A 22,609-nucleotide genomic window follows, 5' to 3' on the forward strand; every position below is an offset into this window, starting at 1 on the left:
TGGGCTGTGCTTGAAGGTTTTATTTTAATTTTATTTGAATTAAAAGTTTGAGCAAAATTGCTTCAATCCTATCTGAGTTATGGGAGAGTAAAAAAGATACAGCATTCCCACTGTAATAAAAAAAAAATCACTCTTCAAAAAGGGCTACAGTGAAATCAGCTGAGGTTTGAAACTCAGTATTTGGCACACACTTAGCACTCAATGAGGTACAATGCTTTTGCCTCCTTTGGGGGGGGAGGAATTAAAAATAAATAAATAAATCAGATTCATTGGAACTGAGGGTGCTCGGTATCTCCTGGGATCAGGCTCTCATTTTGTGTTAAGTGTATTTAGCTTGTATTATGATGGTAGCAATTTAATTTGCCCTCAGCAGTAATCCAATTCCTTCCTTGTGAATGAGTGATCAGACCCTGGATCTGTACTGGAGTTTATCCAGTCAAGAATCTGATTATTACCCTGTAAAACAGAGAAGAAATAATATGAAAGTAGCATGTGCTACTGCTAGACTCTGACCCCTGCTGAATTCTGGTCTTGGCACTGCCACCAAGTTATATGGCTTTGAGAGAGTCTCCAGGCTTGTCAGTCACTCCATTGAAGCCAATGGAATTACATTGATATAAACCTACTATGTTTCCCCATATGTAAAATGAAGATGATAATAGGTACTTACCTCAGAGGGATGTTAGTATTTGTTCAGTGCTTGGTAAATTGCGTAAGTAGATCAGTGAACTAGCCAAAGGCAATGTGGTAGCCTCTCTAATTTTAGGTAGCCCACCTCAGCTCTGTAGTAAGCAGGTGTAACTCCCATAATTTTGGTCCCATATTTCTCCTTTAGCACTGCTGCTCTGTGCTGTTAAATAGCTGCTGTATTTCATCCCAGAAGTGGCAGCATTTCATTGACTGTAGTACATACAGTTGGTATATCACTTTGCTCCTTTTGTAGAGTGGTTAGGGGCCTTGGGATGGCAGGTTCTCTATAAACATACCAATGCAAGGCTAAGGTTTATCATGCCTGAACACTGCTTAAAGATGGCCTTTGTGGATCCTCTAAGAATACTTCATTACTATGATTTAATTTGGTTCCCTACTACCATCCCCTCTCAATTTTCCTGGAGGCAACACCTCTGACTGTGACTGTCAAGAGGCATCATTTCTGGTAGGAGAGATTTTTCTGTCTCTTTTCTTACTTCTTAGTGGACCAAATCCAAGCCCACTGAAGTCAATGGAAAGATTCTCACTAATTTCGTGGGTGCGGGATCAGGCCCTGTATCTCCTGTTTTTCCCCCTGGAGCCATGCTGTTTGGTCATCTCTCCAGCCACAGTGACTTCAAGGCAAATGTCCTTTAAAAGCGCAAAAGCCAGACTATTCATCATCATCGTTCCCTCTGCAACAATAACTGCCCTACCCATGTTGAATTTTAATTCTTTGGATACACGTAGTTAGCAACCTCATCGCTATTTAGTCACCACAAATGCTAGAATATGGCAAGTAATCTAGTTACAGTGACTATGGATGCCTCAGCTCCACCCTTATCATCAATCATCATGTGGAAGATGATTAATGGTCTGACTCAACATCTGTTTAAGTCAATGGTTTTTGGATTAGGGCCCTAAATGCCACACAGTGCCCTGAATGACCAGAACTAAGTTCATACAATATTTATGGCCAAACCCCAGCTGCAGATGTGTGCCAGAAGGACTCTGTCTACAAGCTTCCATTTATCTGAACATTTGGTGTCACCCAAATTGTTTGAATAATCAGGAATCTGCTATAACTTTATTTAGACCTATTTAAAGACATTAATAGCTTTGCCTTTTTTCTTCAGTGCTGTTTCAATTCAACCTCAGCACCGTGCCCGGAAAGCCCACCAGGGAGTGATTTTTCTCTCTTCCCCGCCCCCTTTTAATGAAAACTGTTTTCACAGTCAGTTTGCTTTCGTTATTATTTTATTACTCTGTGAGCTTTGGCTGTGCTGGAGCGTTTGTCTAGTCTCTCCCATACATCAGCTATCTGTGCTTTATGGAGAAACAATGAAATACATTCATTTGCTTGACTAGCATCTGTGCCTAGCTGTGTCTGGTTTAGATCCTGATCCTGCCACTGACTCCAGGTTGGCAGACCTCTGTTCCCTTAGGAAGACCCATTGACTTCAGTGGGGCTCTCTGGGAAAACAGAGGTCTGCCCACAGAGAGGCCCCAAATCAGGAAAGTGTCCCCATTCAGGAAAGGCACTTTGTGGGACTTAAACACATACTAACTTTAAGCACGTGCTTAACTTTAAGTAAGACTTAATCATGTGCTTGAAGTCAATGAAGTCTGTCTATATTCAGGAAAGCACTGTAAACACGTGCTTAAATGTTCTCCTGAATCAGGGCTGGAGTCGCATGCAGGACTGGGGCCATAGATTCTAAATGCCTCTGTGCAGGGACCATGTGTTTCTCTATGTTCAGTTCCAAGTATGATGCAAGCCGGAAGAATCCAGCAGCCATGGCAGGGCTGAAGGACACTCGGTAAGTCATGTGCAACAACCATTTCAAATAAGCCACTCACTGGATTAACATTGTCTGAATTCAATGTAATTTTTGCTGTCATACAACATTGTACACATGAGACCAATTCATTAAACATGTAACTCAAACAATGAAGCCACATTTGCTATATTCTTTGGGCCTGCTTTTCTGTGGCATAGGAAAGAAACAGTGTAAATAAACTGTCAGGAAAGACATGCACTTTATATTGCAATGGATGATTAATAAAGAAATCTGGATGCTTTCATTCCACATGATGCCGCTCATCTGCCTTTTAATGTCCAGGGAAAACATCTACTTTATTTATTTATACATAAATAATCTTCAGAGCAATTTATGTAATTTCTTTCCTATGCTGATGTCCAAGTATTCTTCCAGAAAGCTATTAGTAATCCCAGCTGCAGCCAAGGCCATCAGTGAGAACAGAACCACCAGACTCCAATAAAAACCTGTTATCCTAGAGGAGGAAAACAGAAAGAAATACAATTACAAGATGTATATGCTGCGTGTGTTGTGAAACTTTTCAGTCTACACCAGCTGATCAGAGCTGTGCCAGAGAAAAACGAGCCATTGATTAAACTGATTTGAAAAATAAATGACCTTTTCACCAGAAAGTGATTTTTGCTGAGAAAATTAGTAAATTTTCCTCTCAGAAAATGGTGATGTTCCCCCTGAGGTAGTTGTGTGACAATTTGCAGTTTGTTCCAGGGTGGGATTGATCACAGCATGAAGAATTAGTCACTGATGTGGAAATGGAAAAATGTCAGTGTGATGGGGTGGACTCCCCACACTAGCCCTGCAAGAGCTGGATTAGGCCAGGTGGGCCCAGTCAGCTAATTAGACTGTAGAGGAGACTTAGGCTGGAGGCAGCTAATTAATGACAGGCTCATGAGTGCGGGAACAGGCAGGGCATGTTTAAAGTCAGGTAGCTGGCTGGGGGGGACTACTGCTAGGAAAGGCTGCAGGGAAGTAGGTTGCAGTCACTCCTGGTGCAGAGGGAGTTGGAAGCTGGCAAACCCAGAGAGGTGAAAGCGAGATAGGCAGGAAGAAGCCCAGGGAAACAGCAGCAAGAGGTAGGACTGTGGCTGCTTGTTATAGGGTCCCTGGCCTGGAACCCAGTGTTGAGGGAAGGCCTGGGCTCCCCTACTAGCCACTGGGGAATGGCAAGGGCAGCAGGTCTGGAAAGACTGTGGATTCCCTAGACTGGGGGAACTTTAGTGACCTGGCTTGAGGGCCAAGCCACAAAAAGGAAGCTGCAGACCTGGGAGTGAGCAAGCCAGTGGCGTGAGACAAGATGGGAGAAGACAGTATTGGCAGGAGACTGCAAATTGGAAGAGCTAATCCCCAGGACAGCCAGCAGGAGGCACTGCGTGTGGTGAGTGGATGTTGTGACAGTCACCAGTTACCAAATTTATTAATTCTCAGGAAAATATGAAAAAATTTCAAGCAAACAAAGCTGGGAGGTTGGCACTGCTCTGCTGCAGGTGTGTGTGTTGGGAGAGGGTTGCATACTTGTCAAGGCCTGGGCAAAAGGTGAACTGCCCAAAAGGTGCAGGCACCTCTTATGTTTACAGATTGCAGCCTTACCACATGCAAATTAGGGTTTGCATGTTCAAGTCAGATAACTACACATGCTACAAGCTCTGGGAGTTAAGGTGGTGTCACTTAATTTGTGCACACAATTGTGGGGTTTTGTAGCTGCAATGGGAACATGTGGGATGCTCAAAGCCTCCTGTGTGGCAGGCAAGTAGGGGAATAATTATTTCCAGTTAGCTACAGAGAGGCAAATTGAGGCAAAGGCAGATTGTGTGACATGCTCAAACTCAGAGAGTCAGAGTCAAAGCTGAAATTAAAACTCTCAACTTCCTGGTTCCCAGCCCTGTGCACAGGTCCCCTGATCACAGCTCTCTCCCAAGCCCTGGGCACTGTGAGATCAGCATTGGCTGAGATAGATCATCAATATTTACTGAAGGTGGCTTTTGTTGAAAATATCAAGAAAACATTCGCTGTTATGGTCCTTTAGTACTTCTGGTTCCCACCAATGGCAGAAAATGCAGAATTCACGTGCAAATGGGAAGGAAATTTTAAGCCCAAGTTTTTGTTGGCTATTTTTAACATCAGTTTTCCACTCCTCAAAAAGAGTGAAATATCCTGGAGCAGGCTGAGAAATGTTGGAAAACCAAGCATGTAGGAGGCCCCCAAACATTTTTCCAAGAACATTGTTGTGCAGTGTTTTGGGATCCAAATCGCAGTGGTCAATGGAGAAGCTTACTAGCAATAAGGAGCAAAATGGAGAAAGAGATTTGGATGCTGGCAGTCTGAACTGCAACAGAACAGTGTGTCCTGCAACTGGATTGCTCTGGGGTTCTAATTGGATACATAATCTTACAGCTATCACAGTTACTGATTCAAATGCAGGTCAGACTGGGAATGACCAAAGTTCATCACCAGTTGAGGATCATTCAATGGTCTATGTGAAATGTATGGGTGGTCTCAGTCCAATTTCTAGTGGACAGGTATCCTCATTAGAGCTGGTACCTGTGTTGTCAGTCAGAGCTGAAGACTGAATGCCCTTCTTACGGCTAGGGCTGCCATCTCCAGGTTGAGATCTATTGACAGAGCGGAGTGGGCAAACTGGCACTGCCTCTGTCTGTCCGGTACATGTTTTGGGCTCAGTTCTACAACCCTTACTTGTACTGAGCTGTACTTCCGTGAACAGCCCCACTGAATGTAAGGACTGATCAGCATGTCCTTACCTGTCCAGAAACAGACCCTTTTGCCCAGATCCTGAAAGATGTTTAAGCACTTAACTCCCATTGATTTCAATGGCCATTAGGTACCTTGAAGATGTGGGCCTTTGTGAATAACTCCATTTTCCAGGGCTGCCAGTCTGGTCCCTGACAGCAGCACTGAACTGAGCTTAAATAAGAGCTGAAAAAAGTTCTACCAAGTAACAGAGCAAACCCCAGTACAACAATAGACCCAGGCAATACCTTTGTTTCCTTGAGTGCCATTTCAGGAGCTGATGGTATAATTTTAAAATCGTAGAGTTGCAGAGGGGAAAAGGTTTCTTAACAATTTTTCTTATTTATTTGATAGAAAAAGGACAGTTAATTTCAAAATGTGGCATTCCCTCCTAGATATTCCTTAATAGCGGTGACCCTTTCTGGTTTTTCAGAGGGTTATCCTGACAATTACATCTCTGATAAAGGGCAAATTTTAGGGTCTCGTTTTATCTGGGAGTTTATCTTCCTCGTTCCATAAGAAGGAAGCCTTGCAAATTGGGGCTACTAACTGGCACTGGGTATTTTGAGGAGCAGGGAAGAGGCAGGAGGTTAGCATTAGTGCATAGACTCAGGAAAGTAGAGCTGGAAAACATTTTGTTAGACCTCTAGTAGTGGAGGAATGGACTAGAGAATTGTTCCCTAATAACGTGTTAAAGTGCCCCTCCCCCCCCCCCACGTCCAACTGTAAATGTCTCCAGGAATGGGGAGTGTCTTTTCCTTCTTCTAAAACTGAATACAGTCTGTAAGTAAATCAGAGAACGTAGGCATCACAGATGAGGCAGTTTCTTTAGCCTGTCTGGGTTATACAGTACTGAGATGAAAGAGGAAACAATCTGTGTGAGTGTGCATGCATGCAATCAGTGGAAGCACCAGATTTTGAAATGGAGAGTGGCAGATAGAGATCTTCCATGGATTCCAAAGCTAATGCACATTTCTGCACTCTCAAGCCTTTAGAAGAATAGTTTAAACACTGTAAGCTTAAGGCTCATTAACTTGTGCTTATCTGAAGCCTCCTCATCTCATGTTTGGTGAAAGTTCCTCCAGCTACAAGGCCAAATTTGCATGCTCGTTCCCACTGTGTATTTTGTGTGGTCTGCATAATAAATGTGTTAATACAATGATTTTACTATTAATAGAGGAAATGCTAGCAGTGGTACAAGCCAGGCAGGTTCTGGGCAAGCTTTGCCTCAACAGTCTCCCAATGTAGTGCAATCCTGGCCTGCAAAGCTCTAGGCTTTCTATTTCTGGGCCTCTTCTGTGCACATATGCCAACCCTGTTAGACACTGTGGTTCAAAGTAGGCACCCACAAGGCATTGCACTGAGACCGTCAAACCTCCTGTCTCTTGCAACCAATAGCACATTCACACTTTAACCTAGTCTTCAGCTGAAGCAACCAGCTACCTTCCCTGAAGGTTTTCATTTCAGCCCTCTTGCTGGCACTTTACACATGTTGCATTCAATTATAGTCACTTTTCACTACCAGTCATTGGCAGTAAGCCCAGCTTCAGACCACAACCTGGAGCATTCAACTTAAGCACAGATGGTGGGTCCTCCTTACCTTCCTTTTGCAGACTCTGCATATCCATGGAAGTATTTGTGACGGGTGTACATGTACACCAGACCCAGAAAGGCTGCCAAAACTGAAGGAAAGAAGAGATTAATGGGAGAAAGTTAGTGGGGAATATAAAAATTAGGACTGAAAGGAACTAGTCACTTTGATTGTGATTATTTTATTTTGCGGCACCAGGGTTTTTTGGCATTTGACAGACATCTCAATCTCTTGCTGTAAACAGTCACATTTGTTTCTGAAACACTTTTTATCTACTTATTGTATTTGTTGCTGTTAATCAATACAAAATGTTGTTGTTGTTGTTTATTATTATTATTAAGCATCTTTAGGCAAAGGATGTGAGAGAATGGTACACACTGTAATGAATTAAGCTCATATGATATGATATCCGTCTGAGGTAGGGAAAATATTATTCTCATTTTACAGTGGGAAGGAACTGAAGACCAGAAAGGACATAACTTGCCAATGGTCACATGGAAGTCAATATCAGTGCTAGTTACAGAATCCATCTCTTGTGCTACTCCAGTTCTGGGCTTGTACCCACAAGCCCACCCCATCCCACATTTAACTAGCTGATTATTAGTGTTCAGGGAAGTTAATGGACTGGAAGCTGTGATAACTTTTTCTTCTGCAATTCATAAGCCTACTCTCTTTGGGGTGCTTCACTTCACTGCCTTCCCACTGGCCTCAGCCATGACCTAGAAGAACCACTCTTCTGTGAAGGTAAGAGGTAAATCGGTCCCCCACCATGGGACCCATTTAATTAGAGAGATCACAATTCAAGAGAAGTGTCCAACATTTTTTGGAGTAAACCAAGAAAGGGGTGAATCAATTACAGTAGCAACTAGCCAGAAAGCAACGGAGAGGAGTCTAAATATGATGCACTGTACATAAGATAAAGAAATGGGTTCAACAACTTCTCAACAGCAATAGAACTAGAGTTCGAAGAGGCAAAATGAGTCAAAAGTCTGATAAGTCTCCCTGTCCCCCACCTATGAAATTGTGCTACCAACTGCTTTCACAGCTCTTCAATCCACTCTGAGCTTCTCAGGGCCTGATCTCACTTACACTGGTGCAACTTCAAGGATTGAAGCAGAATTATTCCTGATTTAGCCTGGTGTCAAGAGAGACTGGAATCAGATCCTTGTGAGACTAGACCATGATGCTTTGGAGAAGAGGGAACTGTGTGGCCCCTCCCCTTTATGGAGTCTTTTATCATAAGATAGACCTGAATCAGCCTATGTAATGAAATCAGTAAAATCACAGTCACAAAAGTAATATCCCTGTTACTCTGGGACGCCTTTACACCATCCTAGGCAAGCCAGCAATAGCACAAGGAACTACATAGAGGAAACAAAATACCTGCAGTATCTGTTTCAGCGTTTTTTCATATTTAACCCTAGCCAGTCCTCCTAGAATCAGTCACATTGTCCTGTACTGGGCATGTCTGGGCAACAGGTAGAGTCCCCTATTCTTTTAGTCTAAAGAAATAAATATTTGGAAAAAATAACGTACTATATTCCACACTGATGTCAGTGAAGAAGAGACTACTACTGGGCATGCTGACTAGGAACAATAATTAAAATGCCTCTCCCTTCCTCTCAAAAGGGAGATACTACAGCAGGTGGCTGTGCCATTGGCTAGCAAACACTTCTGTCTTTTCCAAGGGCTTGACTCTGATTTCACTTACACAATTGTGTGGCACCATTGATTTAAATGGCATTAGAATGGGGGGGGGGAGAAATTGCCTCCAGAAGGTGCCTTTTTGTAGGAAGTCACTTATCACCTGTAAAACAGAGAGAAATTAGCTCCTTTAATGACTGTAAACATTGAGAGAAAATTAGTAGCCGGGACAAGAGACGCCAAAAAGGGGAGGAAACTAAATGGCACATGTACTTATGCATCTTCTCTCCAGCCACATTGATTCCTTTAGGCTAGAGAAAAGAGTTAAGATAACAGAGAAGAGAACAAAGGTTATTGTTTCAACAGAAGCAGTCACAAGAGATCTAGCTCCAAATGGAGCCAATGCCATCATCACTAGGAGATTCCTGGACAGTGTCACAGGACTTCCTGGATGACTGGGAAAGTCACATAGACCTGGCCCATATGAACACATTCTGAATAGAAGTGGGCAAAATTTCAGATTATTTTCCCCAAAAAACGTGGCTTTGGGTCAACCAAAACGATGTAAATTTGGGTCAAATCTGAAGAATAGTTCTCTCCCCCCCACCAAATTTTTTTGTTTAAATATTTTCTAAATTTAAACACTTAAATGTTTTTGTTTCAGAAGATGGTGTCAAAGTTAGCTGGATGTATTTTTTTAAGAGGGGGGAAGGGAAGAATAAAAAAGTGAATATGAAACACTTTTTTTTTTTTTTTTAAATGGAGGGGAAAAATTCATTTCAGGGTGGAAGACAATGTTTTGACCCAAAACAATCTTTTCCCCCTGAATTTCTGGTTTGATCACCAAACTGAAAAATCAATTATTTGCTCAGTTCCAATTCTGAATCCCCCTTTCTAGCACTGGTGCAGTTTCACCTGCACTGACAATATTGTTGTAAGTGTTTGTCTCGGACAGAACTTTTTGAGGAAAATTTCAGCCAAAACAGCGGTGGTTTCCAAGAATGAGGCTAGACACAAATATGGTTTGCTGATGCTAAAAAAATTCTGGTTACTTTTTCTTTAATAATGTCTAGCACACTCCATGCTTTCAAGCAATGGCTTAAAATTTGGCATTGTGGGGGTGGCTTTTGTACCTGGGATGTGCCTCTTGCCATACTTGTGAAAATCTACTGGTATCTGGCCACATAAGCCCTTGAAAAACTGAAGTTCATATATGCTCTGCAGAGATTCCTTAGATTTTTAGTAGCTAAATTCACTGAAGATGCTGTCCACACTAGGCTCGCACTAGAGTTGAGGCACACATTTAACAGTAAGGAGAAAACAAAATATTGAATAACTGATCAATAAGTGAGCACCATCCAGTCCATGCACTGAATGAGGCAGAGGGTCATGTGGGAAAATGAGTGTGTGATGATATAATGAAAGACTGCATCATAAATGCATAGGCACAAGGGGTTGCACAGGCAACCTTATTTCTGGCATTTCTTAACTTTTTTGAATGCTTGACTTCATTACCATAATAATGTTGTTTTAAGTCAAGTAGTCAAATGTTTAGAATTGCCTGTGCAACCCCTTGCAGCCTATGATTTTATTTATATATACATAGATAAATTAATTGTAACCTGCCTTTGTCCAGCAGACATCAGAGGGTAAGAACCCGGCACATCTAGTTTTAATTCACACCACTGTAATTTCTCTGTGTGTATATATACATATTTTCCCCCTTGCAGCAGTTTTTACTTCCCTGATCATGTTGTATTTGTAGGAGAACAATTGCGGGATGAGTCACAATCATTGCATTTCCTATTGCAAGAATCATTTCATGTATCAGTGTGATGGGATGTTCATCCCACACTTTCTCTGAAAGCATTAATGCAGACTGAAAATGGGGCTGCTTAATCTAACAGCCTTCAATGGAGAGGAATGAGGTGGCTAAGTAATCCTCTGAATGAATGAAGAAGCCCAGCTGAGGAGGAATGAGCTGGGCTGAGATTATAAAGGCAGAAAATTGGCAGCAGAAGGAGGCTGCTGGGAAAGTTTGCAGTCACTCCCTGGGAAAAGAGAGGTATCTCTGGGCTGGCAAACCAGGAAAAGGGGGAAGCCAGGAACCTGGAGTAGAGGGCAGGCCCATGTTCCCCTGCCAGATGCTGAGAATGGCACTTCAAGGCATGAATGAGTAGACTATCTAGGACTGCTGAAGGAAGACTTTGGCTGTAGGGCTGAGTCACAATCATTCCATGTGTTTCCCCCTTCCGGGATGCCAAAGAGACAGCAGCAGCTCATGAAGTGAAAGAGGGATGCAGACCTAGAGAGAGGTGGAAGACTGCATGCAACCATAGGATGGGGTGTCAACCTCGCATGCTCTTCCCCAGAACGGCCAGGAGGAGACGCCACCCCAGTGGTGAGCACCCCATCAGAATCCGGCTCTCAGCTAAAGGGGGGAAATGAGAACTTTACTTTCTGAAATGAATGGAGAAAATTAGCTTAAATACTGAAAAAAGGAGAAAGCATTTTACTTTTCCAGGGTTGGGATGGGGGGAATGCATTTGAGTACTTGGAGGCTTATTTTCTCTCTGGAGAAGCATAATGAAAACTATTATCATTAAGAACAATGTACAACACAGGTTTTTATAAGATTAACAAATTTACCTTCCAAACACTCCTTTGAAATAATATTAGTAATAATTTACCATACTTACTAGTGGCATTACGTGTTAGGAGGGGATTCCGTATGTGAAAAAGAGGAAAGACTATTTATGCTTGCCCTTGGATGCATATTTTGGGTTCCTACTAGGAAGTCCCCACATATTGGTCTGGCCTAAAGAAGTCAGTGGTAAATACATCAAGGTTCACATCCTTAGTTTCCGATGAGTAAAAGTTGGTAGAACAGAGACATATAAAATACCAAGACCATTCCAGAGCCTGTTTACTCTTCCTCATAACACAAGAACAAGGGGCACTCGGTGACATAAAGAGGTAACACATTTAAAGCCAATAAAAGGACATTGAATTAACCTCGGGGTACAACTGAAACTATTATAGCTTATAAAACATTGTTTAGGCCAAAATAAAACAACAATTGTGTTTACCTTGATTGAAAAAACAGCCTGCAGCCCAGAGAGCAACCAGGAAGATTGGATAAAACTCAGCACAGTTTTGTCTATGGAATAAAGTAATAGAAAGGTTACCTGAGCAAGAAAGAAACTATGGGCGGGATTTTCAAAAGCTCTCAGCTTTGGCCAAATGTTGTTCCCAGTGAAGTCCATGCCATTGGCTTTGGGAGCAGAGGTTGGCCAACAACAAGCACTTTTGAAAATCTCACTCTTGTCTCTTTACAAAGATGTACAGTTCTGTTCCTATCACTGTGACTGAAATAATAGGCCTTGGTCTGACTAGCCCTATGGCTATAGTATCAAGCATGACAAGCACATGATAGAACTTCTAAATGATTACAACAGTAATGGCCTGAAAACACAACTTTAAAAGTTGTACCTGATATCACATTGTTTGTTTTTTTTCTTTTCCCTTGCTCATATTCAAAATGTTAGTATCTTTTTTTTTTTATTTAAGGCAACTTTCCATAACTGGATATTTTTATAATCCAGTAATGTTAGCTTCATTAGAGAGGATCACTTTAAAATAATCCTTACATTGTACATAAAATGTCATACTTCAGGGCATAAGCCAATCAGTAAATGAAATGGTCTAGGACAGAGGTTCTCAAACTGTGGTGGTCTGCGAGCTCCATTCAGGTGATCTGCAGATAGTTCCCTCTTAGGTGCATGCCTAGGCAGCTGAACATGAGAGAATGAAGGGCCACCTAACTAATTAGTGGAGCTGCGCAGGTGTGGCTCCAGTAATTAGGTGCCTGGACCCTGGAGAAGACCCTCATGTAAGGTGAGGTGGTGGCCTGGGGGACAATAGGGGGTAGGTAGGAGGGGGCAGTGGAGTGGGGGAATTTGGGATGTGCAGGACTGCGGCAGCCAGAGAAAGTGGTGACTTTCCCCAGCTCCAGGACTGAAGCTGCCAGGGAGAGACCCCCACCCCTTCCCAGCCCCAGCACGGGGGCTGCCACGGCAGGGGAGAGAGGGCACATCCATCACATTAAAAAGGTAAGACTACTGATATTAAAATGAGTTGTGTGCTTTTATTTGTGGAACAAAAAATGTTTGGTTTTTTTAATATAGTGCTTTTATCCAAAGTGCTTTACAATAGTTAGCTAACGGTACAAACAGCAATTTTCAAGTGGTCCATGAAGAAAAATTGAGAACGACTGCTCTGGGAAAACATTCCCTCTGTGGGCAGGTTATTCCACAATTGTCCACTAGGTTTTCTTGCATCACCTTCCCTTGATGTATCTGGTATTTGCCACTCTGAGCAAAGTTCCTTGACTAGATGAACCACCAGATAGATCCAGTATGATAGTTTCTATGTTAAACCAACCAAAAGCTGGAAGCTAAATGATGTGACAATTGAAGCTTTAATTAAGCTTCACAGTGAGTGAAGTAAGTGGGTTGATTGTATATCCAGTGTACGCTATTCAAAAATAATTGCTGAATGGTTTGGCCTATGTCTGAGACACTTATGTAGGTGTGTAGTTTGGTGCTTGTGACAACTATTGATTTTCAGCTAAAAGGATACAAATATAGGTGACTCACCAGGACAAGTTAATGCTTAAATTCTCATTACTTTCTTAACTCAAACTAATTAGCCAATTTATTTGTATATTCTCAGAAAATTCTGTCTTTCATCACACATGTGCTATAAATTTGGGGAATATAAGTTGTAATCTTCATAAAAACAAAAAGGCTAAAACCCTGTTTAAAATAAACCCAAAGCAGCCTTAAATTTGAAGTTTTGACCAGCACCTTCACATTAAATAGCTCTGATCTGTTTTTCCATTTCTCTGTGTTGAGCAGCCATAGTGTACTGTCTGTCTGAGCTTTCTGTAATCTCCTTTTCTTCTGGACTGAAATTGCTTTTGCACACCATTGTGGAAAATTAAAAATTCCTTTGAATATTTGAGCACAAAGATTTCTAAGCCTAATAAATTCTTAATAAATATTGAGTTTGTGATCTGAGGTATGTTAAACTAGAAGGAAAAAGTACATGGAACTTCTCCATATAGTTTGTAGAGACACAGAATGACTGAATTTCCTTTCAGTGTAAACCAGGAGCTAAAGACCAGTGTTCGTGGGAGAATCAGGACCAATGAACATGGAATGAATGTGCAATGCAATTACTCTTATGAGGAGACCCAAACACTAACATGTGGTGGACAGAAGCCCTTGGTCATGCAAGGCCTCAGGTTAGTACAAAGTCTTAGCAAATGCTGTTCTGTGGAGATGCCCACAATTGTTACAGCCATATCTTGTGTGAGAGAGAGGTCACTGAGAGTTAAAATCTATCCTCACAGCATATAATAGAATATCAGAAATGCCCTAAAAAAATTCACTTCACACTTGAATGGCTAAATTAGACCTCTGTAATGTCCAATTAATTAAATGAATAAGAAGTTTCTCATTGCCACCCTTTTAATGACCCTAGAACTTAACTGTGCACGGAATATTCTTTCAAAGTCTGGGTTTCCGGTGACTTCTGGGGGCATGATCTTGTGCTGCTTTCTCGATTTTCCTACCAGCCAGGCAAAACAACCTGCAAGTAAAAATAATGGATCAAGGATTAAAGTTTTTATTTTTTTCAGAAAAGCAGCAGGCCCTTTAAAACATCTACAAATCTCAGGTTTTTCAAATGGAAATCATTCCTCAGGTTTTGCCTTTAAATTTGCATGAAAAGGACCAACGCCTCCTATAGCTCTGCTAGCTTCCCCTATAAAAATTCACATGCTAACTTCAAAGGTGACCCGAACCTTATTACAAAACCCAACTTCAGCAACTTTACACTTATGTGCAGGGCCGGCTCCAGTTTTTTTGCCACCTCAAGCAGGGAAGGAAAAAAAAGATAAAGCAGCAATTGGCGGCACTTCAGCCGCAGCTCTACTGTGCCGCTTAATTCTTTGGCGGCAGGTCCTTCCATCCGAGAGGGACTGAGGGACCCGCAGTGGATGTGCCACCCCTTTCCATTGGCCGCCCCAAGCACCTGCTTCCTGTGCTGGTGCTTGCAGCCAGCCCTGCTTATGTGCTGAATGCCCCCCAAAGCAAGAGAATTCAGTAGCTAAAACTGTGTACAAACTTAATATCCTGTTCCTCCTCTGGCAAAGCATGATGTTGATGGCGGCTGGCTCCTGCTCCATATGACACTCCTGCATAGGTAGTCCACCTACCTAATAGCGAGAGATCTCTTTAACAGATCTAGGGGGCCTGCCTACTTCCCAGAACCCAGTATGAGATCTAGGGCAGAGGAAGGAATGAGTTGGGTCTGGTTCATTGTTGCTAGGCAGATGCACAATTAGTACTAGACATCCAGAAGTTTCTGGAATTGGGTGTGGTAGTTTTGGGTGTGCTCAATAGGTTCCCTGTTGCTGGACTCAGACTCCACGAGGGCAAGTAGTCAGGGCAGTTGCTTTACAAAAGACCATGTGCCTAGAGTTGCCAACTTCCTAACTGCAGAAAACCAAACACCTTTGCCCACTCCCCCCATTTCCCCTCCCTCCATTGCTCGCTCTCCCCCACCCTCGCTCACTTGCTCATTTTCACTGGGCTGGGGCAGGGAGTTGGGGTGTGGGAGGAGTGAGGGCTCCAGCTGGGTGTGCAGGTTCTGGGGTGAGGCTGGGGGAGGGGTTTGGGGTGGAGGAAGGGACGCGAGCTCCAGCTGGGGTGAGACCAGAAAGGGGTTCAGGGTGTGGGAGGGGGCTCTGGGCTGGGACAGTGGGTTGGGGTATGTGTGGGGGTGAGGGCTGTGGCTGGGAGTGCAGGCTCCGGGGTGAGGCCAGAAATGGGAGGTTCAGGGTGCAGGAAGGGTCTCTGGGCTGGGGCAGAGGGTTGGGGTTTGCACTTAACTGAGTGGTTAATTACTTAGCTGACTAGGTGATTTCAGCAGAGGAGGAGAGAGAGTCTGAGATAGCCAGTATGGAAAATCAGGATGGGGGTGGGGAGGATAAGAAAAAGCTCTGAAATACTGGGACTTTCCCTATAAAATCGGGACATCTGGTCACCTTACTCTGTATGGATTTCAGCTGAAGATGTCTACATGCAGGTGGAAAGAACATGTTGCTTTTGACTCAGCAGACTCTAACTGAGACTCAGATGAACTCAGCCTAAGCTTTCGGGACTATTGAGTTCGTCTCACTGTTTCTGTGGAGACTGACTGTTTAATTTTTCTTTATGTTGAACTGTGAAGATAATATATGTGGCTTATAGAGTAGCCATGTTATGTTGTAAAAATTGTTGTTTTTTAATTTAGCATAAGATTTTATAAAGTTGGTACTTAATTCTTAAGTTTATTCCTTTTGTTCTTTCGGACTTGATTGTGGGAGTTTGACCCTGTACGGTCCTTGGTGAAAATCCTCAGTGACTGAATTCTGTGTCTCCAGGTGCTTTTTCTGTGGGACTTGTGCTTTTTAGACATTAGAGAAGGGCAAGGAAGCAAATTTTAGCCAACCCAAAGGTTACATAACCACTATGCTAATGACTTCACACCCACCACCCTAACCCCCGTGGAGCCAGCCCTAAAGTCCTGCAAGTGTCATTTTTGTGCTGTAGTAGTTTTGAGTTTTGTAATAATATCTAACCTTTGAGAGAGAACATTACATGTTTTGGAAACAAGAGCTAGGTACCAAATGTGTTTTGATACATTTGGCAATGGTTAGTATTTTGAGTGTATGTACACATGTATTACACACCCATCCATTACACATCCATCCATTTTGTACTAAGAGTAAGTGCTGTAATTTTGGGTATGACTGCACTGCAGATGGAAGTGTGCTTCCCAGTGCAGGACTACAGACATGGGCTAGCTCTGCTTCAGCTAGCATGCTAAAAATAGCAGCATAGCCAAGTCAGGAGTAACATGGGCTGAGCTCAGGCTAGCCGCCAGAGTACAAACCTGCCCAGACTCCCAGGATATATATGCAGGCAGCCCACCGCCCAATTGTTACTTTTAGCACAGTAGCTCAAGCAGAGGCTGCATGTGTCTGTCTACCCATACCAGGAAGCATGCTCCCAGGTATCATTCAGACATACCCTTTGTGTGGCCTTGGGGATAGCATGCTGAACTAAGACTCAGGCCATGTCTACATCTAAAATTTTGCAGCGCTGGTTGTTACAGCTGTATTAGTACAGCTGTATAGGGCCAGCGCTGCAGAGTGGCCACACTTACAGCAACCAGCGCTGCAAGTGGTGTTAGATGTGGCCACACTGCAGCGCTGTTGGGCGGCTTCAAGGGGGGTTCGGGGAACGTGAGAGCAAACCGGGAAAGGAGACCAGCTTCGCCGTGGTTTGCTCTCGCGTTCCCCGAACACCCCTGCAAACCGCAGGGAAGGAGACCTGCTTGCTCGGGGGTTCGGGGAACGAGAGAGCAAACCTGGAAAGGAGACCAGCTTCGCTGCGGTTTGCTCTCGCGTTCCCCGAACCACCCTGCAAACCGCAGGGAAGGAGACCTGCTTGCTCGGGGTTCGGGGAACGCGAGAGCAAACCGGGGAAGGAGACCAGCGTCGCCGCGGTTTGCTCTCGCGTTCCCCGAACCACCCTGCAAACCGTAGGGAAGGAGACCTGCTTGTTCGGGGAACGCGAGAGCAAGCTGGGGAAGGAGACCAGTTTGATTACCAGAGGCTTCCTCAGGTATGCTGGGATACCTGCTTATTCCACAGAGGTCAAGAAAAGCGCTGGTAAGTGTCTATACTTGATTACCAGCGCTGGATCACCAGCGCTGGATCCTCTACACCCGAGACAAAACGGGAGTACGGCCAGCGCTGCAAACAGGGAGTTGCAGCGCTGGTGGTGCCCTGCAGATGTGTACACCTCCTAAGTTGCAGCGCTGTAACTCCCTCACCAGCGCTGCAACTTTCTGATGTAGACAAGCCCTCAGACCTGGGTTTTATGCCTGGCTGTGCTATACGGTGATCTTGGGCAATCCACTTCAACTCTCTGTGCCTCAGCTGCAAAATTAGTTATACTTCCCTCTTTTGTAAAATACTTTGAGATCCACTGCTGAAGTGCTATACGTGAGCTAAGCAGTATTATATAAGAGGTGTCTATTATTATTACTACTACTACAAATAGGCTAAATACCAGCTGCAAGTGCAAAAGTGTTAACTAAGGAGCTGTGACCAGTATTTCTATAATCTCCATTGCTGTGTGTATCTAAAATTTATTTTTCATTGCCACCTTCAGCTCAGAAACATGAATCTTATTTTAAAAGTTTGTCAGATTTTGATGGAGATGGCCAGGTCATACTTAATACAAAATTAAACATGTGGAAAAGCAAATCTGATTTTTTTATTTTTATTTTTTTTTTTTTTATAGTGGTCACAGGACAACATGGAGTTCTTTAGGAGGCTCTGGTTCAGGAGTGACCTGACTCTCTTGGTCTGATAATTTTCAAAGGGACTTCAAGTGATTGGAAAAATCCACCACAGACCTTGGTAAATTATTCCAATGGTTAACTATGCTCACTGTTAAATGAGCACCTTATTTTCAGATTGAATTTGTCTAGCTTCAACTTCCAGCCATTGGATTTTGTTGTTTTTCTGATAAACTAGAGCCCTCTACAATCTGAAATCTCCTGTCCCATGTAGGTAATTCTAGATAAAGTTGAGATTTTGTCACAGGCATTTTTAGTGAAAGGCAGGGGCAATGGATGATAAATCACAGAAGCCAGAGCCCGGGGGCTGAAGCTGAAGCCAAAGAAGTCCATGGAGATCTGTTAAAGTCACAGAATCTGGGAGCAAATCATATCCTTAATTATAATTATGATCAAATGAACCCATAACCTTCTTCTGGATAAACTAACTACACTAAGCTTCTTGTCTCACTGTAAGGCAGGTTTGCCAGACTTTGTATAGGATTCCCCTCTAGAAAGGCCTCTCTGCCTCCATTAATGGTCCTTCATTTACTTTGTAGCTGATGACCGAGCTGTGACTCACTGCCACAGAATTCTTTTAGAGGGGGAGGGTGGCATTAGGAGGTTGAGGAGCATATTTCAGGGTAACTGTGCTCAAGGGAACAAGATGGTCACCAGGGCCGGCTCTACCGTTTTCGCCACCCCAAGCAGTGCACTGAATTAGCGCTGCGGGTGACGGGGGCAGTCGGTGTGCCCTTAGGGCGGCAGACGCGTTTCTGCGGCAGCAGCAATTCGGCGGCAGCTTCTATGTTTAGCTGAAGCCGCCGCAGAGAGCTAAACATAGAAGCTGCTGCCTAACTGCCGCCGTTGCAGAAATGCGCATGCAGCCCTAAGGGCACATGGACTGCCCCCGCTGTCCATGGCAGCAATTCAGTGCGCTGCTTGGGGGCAAAACAACAGAGACTGCTGCCCCTTGCAGATTGCTGCCCCAAGCACCAGCTTGGAATGCTGGTGCCTGGAGCTGGCCCTGGTGGTCACTTTTTTTTCCAAAAAAAAAAAAAAAAATTTGGGGGGGGGGAGGTGGGGATTTTCAAAAGGTCTACCTCTGGCCCTTCCCTTACCACCCACTCAAAATGCTCCCTTCCTCCTGCTGTCACTTAGAACCACCAAGCCCTACTTGGTTCACCAGCTGCAAGGGCCAATTTGACAAACCACATGTTTCATTGGACCAACATCTGCAGCCAGCAAACTATAGCCGGTTGGTCCCCAGGCTGTACTTTGAGCCATGGGGGCATTATCAGGCTGGGACAAGATTCTCAGCTGATGAAATAAAGGAAGTTGGCCAGCTGAGCAGCCCATCATACCCAAATTGGTTTAGAACAACCTTAGTATGGACCCGGGGGGTGGGTAGGGGGGGAATCTCAATCTATTTAAGGGGGCTAGCGTGGAATTTTGTGCCTCAACTGGTGCAGTACAACCAACTGAAATGTGCTCTAGTACAGACAAGGCCTTAGCTGTAATACCGTGTACACTCACCACTGTTGGTTTAACAAGCATCTAGTCATTGCTGGGTTTAGGAGGCTTCAGTGAAGTTATGTAACGGTGAATTTGGCTCACCATAGGCAAAAATACAGAAACTTGTGATCATACTGCACTGACAATGGGCCCATTCCTGCAGTCTCTTAATTGGGAAAAGCTTCCACCAAAATCAGTGGGATCTTTGCCTAACTCAGGATTGAGAGATTGGGTTTTATATGCCCATTTATTGTAATTTAAACTTTATACCTACCCAACTACAATTTTCATACAATTTGGTACCTTTTGCAGACAGGAAGTTGCTTTTCCCTTTGAAAACTAGTTGTAACCATTTTTGTTTTTTGTTTAACTGGGGAATTTACATTGTTGCTTCTTAAAAGAGAAGATGAGTCTAGACGCTTTGAATTATACAATAGGTGACATGATGCCTCAGCTGTGGTGGGACAAGTTACCAGCTATTCTTTTTTCACCAATTGCATCTTAACTCTTTGCAAGCAAATAGACATGAAAGCAGTTATGTACACCCTAGTTTAACCTCTTGGATTACAATTCAGCACAAATCCAATTGACTTCAACCACTGGACTCCAGTCACATCTGAGGCAGCTGAGAAGTGTGCTTGAGTTGGTCTTTGTCGATTTCAGCTGGCAGACACACTTACCAAGACAGTCTCCTAGTTATGAAAATCTAGCACAAAGCTTATTTGCGAGGGACACCACCCTCAGGTGTCTTATTCCTGGTGCAAAAATCATGCACCGTGTAAAAGCATAGCTTCCAGCACTGCTGCAGGGGGGTCTTATTGCCTAGTTGTTCACTCCCAGCACAGAACTGTACATGTAGTGGAATAAATGGGAGCACAGACAAGCCACTAGATGTTTAATAGCTAGGTGTCTTATGCTGATAGCTGTCAAACAGTCAGACAATGGGCTGCTCCCACTACCAGAACTGGTTGTAACAGGTTATTACGCTGCCACTTTAACAGAATGCTAAGAAGAGGAGAGGCTTGGGCAGGGCTGGATTTTCTGATTAACCTCACCGTCTCTGGGCAGGACTCTTATAAAGTTAAATTGACCTAACAGCACCCTCAGGGCTTTGACAAATCACCCTGTGTGATTGGATGATACAGTTAAAGTGACCTAAGCCCCTATAGAGACACTACTAGGTCAACATGATTCTTCTATCAATCTAGTTACCCCTTGTTGGGAGGGGATTTACTACAGTGAGGAGGAAAAATCCCTTCTGTTGCTGTAGTAGCTACAAGATGGTGTTATAGCAGCAACTGTGCCACTGTAGCATTTCTAGTGTAGACATAGCCCCTATGTGTTAGAGTTTTCAGAATGTTTTCACTTTTCAGGCAGTGGCTCTTTGCCCTTCCTTGTCACATTTCTTCCTGTTTTCACTTTAAACAGTGTAAAGCGCAGCAGCCCCTGCAGCAGGCTGAACTTCCATGAAAGCTCATGGTAAATATTGTCACAGGAGATAAATGCTGTGCCAAGAGCCACGCAGGTTGTTCGGGAGAGGCACAACTGGCACACACAACTCAAGAATGAAAGCAGTGTTGCCAGCTTCAAACGTTCAAAAATCCTGAGCCAGGCCCACTCTCAAGTTACGAGATTTTAAAAATGTTGGGTTCTTTTTATCTGGCTTTTGGTTATTTAATCTTGAGGGTTCACATTTTTAAGATTTTTCTCCCCAAGGTAGAAGCTTTTGTTTTAAAATGAATGCCATGACCCAGGAACTGGGGCTTTAAGAAAACGCCAATTATAAAGAGTTGGCATTGTAAGCAGATTGCTTTGTCTGCAGCAAGTACAGACAAAGCTGTAAACTTGAACCTCTGCTGCTTATGTCCTCCTTCAACCCATACAGCATGCATATCCCATGGCTTGGTGGAGACACAACCATATTACCTGAAGGAAAACAATTGCTAGTGTTGAGAATGCTGTCACTGTACTATGTCTAATCACACTATTGTCGTTCCTCTTTCTCCAGTTCCATTTATCTATTATAGCTGTAGTTTGCAAAGTGGTGGGAAAGCCACATACAGTGTATGAATCTAAGAGGCATTTCCACAGTGGATAAAATAAATCTATATATTTAGGACCCCCTGATGAGAGGATATTATGGAACATCCACATGCTGCAAGTGCCTTCTACGTAACTTAATAGGTTTTGTAATTTTTCCTTTCTGATATTCAATACCTTGCCATCTGCTTGGGGGGAGAGTTTTTAAAAGTGCTTTTGGTTCAAGGCTTCATGAATGTGATTCTAGGGGTTGTCACTTTTGAGGATTTGAGTCGTGTAAGTGTCTAAAAAAAAAAAACCGAATCCAGTGCAGAACACATACTTGAAGGGTAAGTCTGCATCAGCTTACAACTCTAGCAACAGTTTAACAATCCCAAAAATCTACAAAGAAAACAGAAAAGGGGAAAAAATGTAAATCCCTCCCCTCCCCCCACTGCAAGATAATCTGTCTCTCTGTATCACATCCTCTTCAGAGGACAGAGAAGGGGTTCCTAATGCTCCAGTTGGGGACTACTTTTTTATGAATTCTCAGATGCTCAAGTGACAAGAAAACTAGCTTAATATAAAATATCTCCAGTGTTCTAGGGAAACCATCCCTCAGCCCCAGCCACAAACCCCCCCAGGCCTTACTTTGTTGGCAGGCTGAAAGAAGGGACACCGCAGCAAGCAAAATTAAATCCCCAGCCATGTTCCCAGCAGCTTCCGTCTCCCTGTGCAGCCAGGGCACTGTGTCAGAGTGTGTGAGAGAGCTACAGACAAAGAAGCAGGCTGGGGGCAGGGAGTGAAAATGCTTTTCCAAGACACGCCTTAGGAAGAAAATGGCAACTTTTATTTTCCCCTTTTAAATGAGCAATGGCTGCTTAGCCAGTTCTTGTTTCCTTGACCTGAAAATTGTCTTCATACTTGAATAGTCAGGTGGTGCTCTACTAACAAGGGCTGCATTTAGGAGTCGGCTAATTTACATTAAGTAACCAAGAAGTGGAGCTGGGTAAAAAATGCTGAATCCTTTTAGCGAAAATTTGAAAATTGTCCACCAGCTTCTCCTAGAAGTCTGAAATCCAACCAACCTCCCTAGGAAGTTGGGGAC

The 22,609-nt window shown here is 43.5% G+C and overlaps 1 protein-coding gene across 1 annotated transcript; it reads right to left on the minus strand.

The window, feature by feature from the left end:
- Positions 1-2,558: 2,558 nt before the first annotated feature.
- Positions 2,559-22,249, minus strand: MGST2 (microsomal glutathione S-transferase 2). The gene is made up of 5 exons (XM_030564059.1): positions 22,153-22,249; positions 14,064-14,163; positions 11,598-11,668; positions 6,874-6,955; positions 2,559-2,985 (listed from the first exon to the last, which is right to left on the minus strand). Exons 1-5 carry the CDS (start codon positions 22,208-22,210, stop codon positions 2,853-2,855), a joined length of 444 nt encoding a protein of 147 aa, XP_030419919.1. The 5' UTR covers positions 22,211-22,249; the 3' UTR covers positions 2,559-2,852.
- Between the last annotated feature and the right edge of the window lie 360 nt (positions 22,250-22,609).

This window comes from Gopherus evgoodei, chromosome 5 (assembly GCF_007399415.2).
Source record: "Gopherus evgoodei ecotype Sinaloan lineage chromosome 5, rGopEvg1_v1.p, whole genome shotgun sequence".
Taxonomy (NCBI): Eukaryota; Metazoa; Chordata; order Testudines; family Testudinidae; genus Gopherus; species Gopherus evgoodei.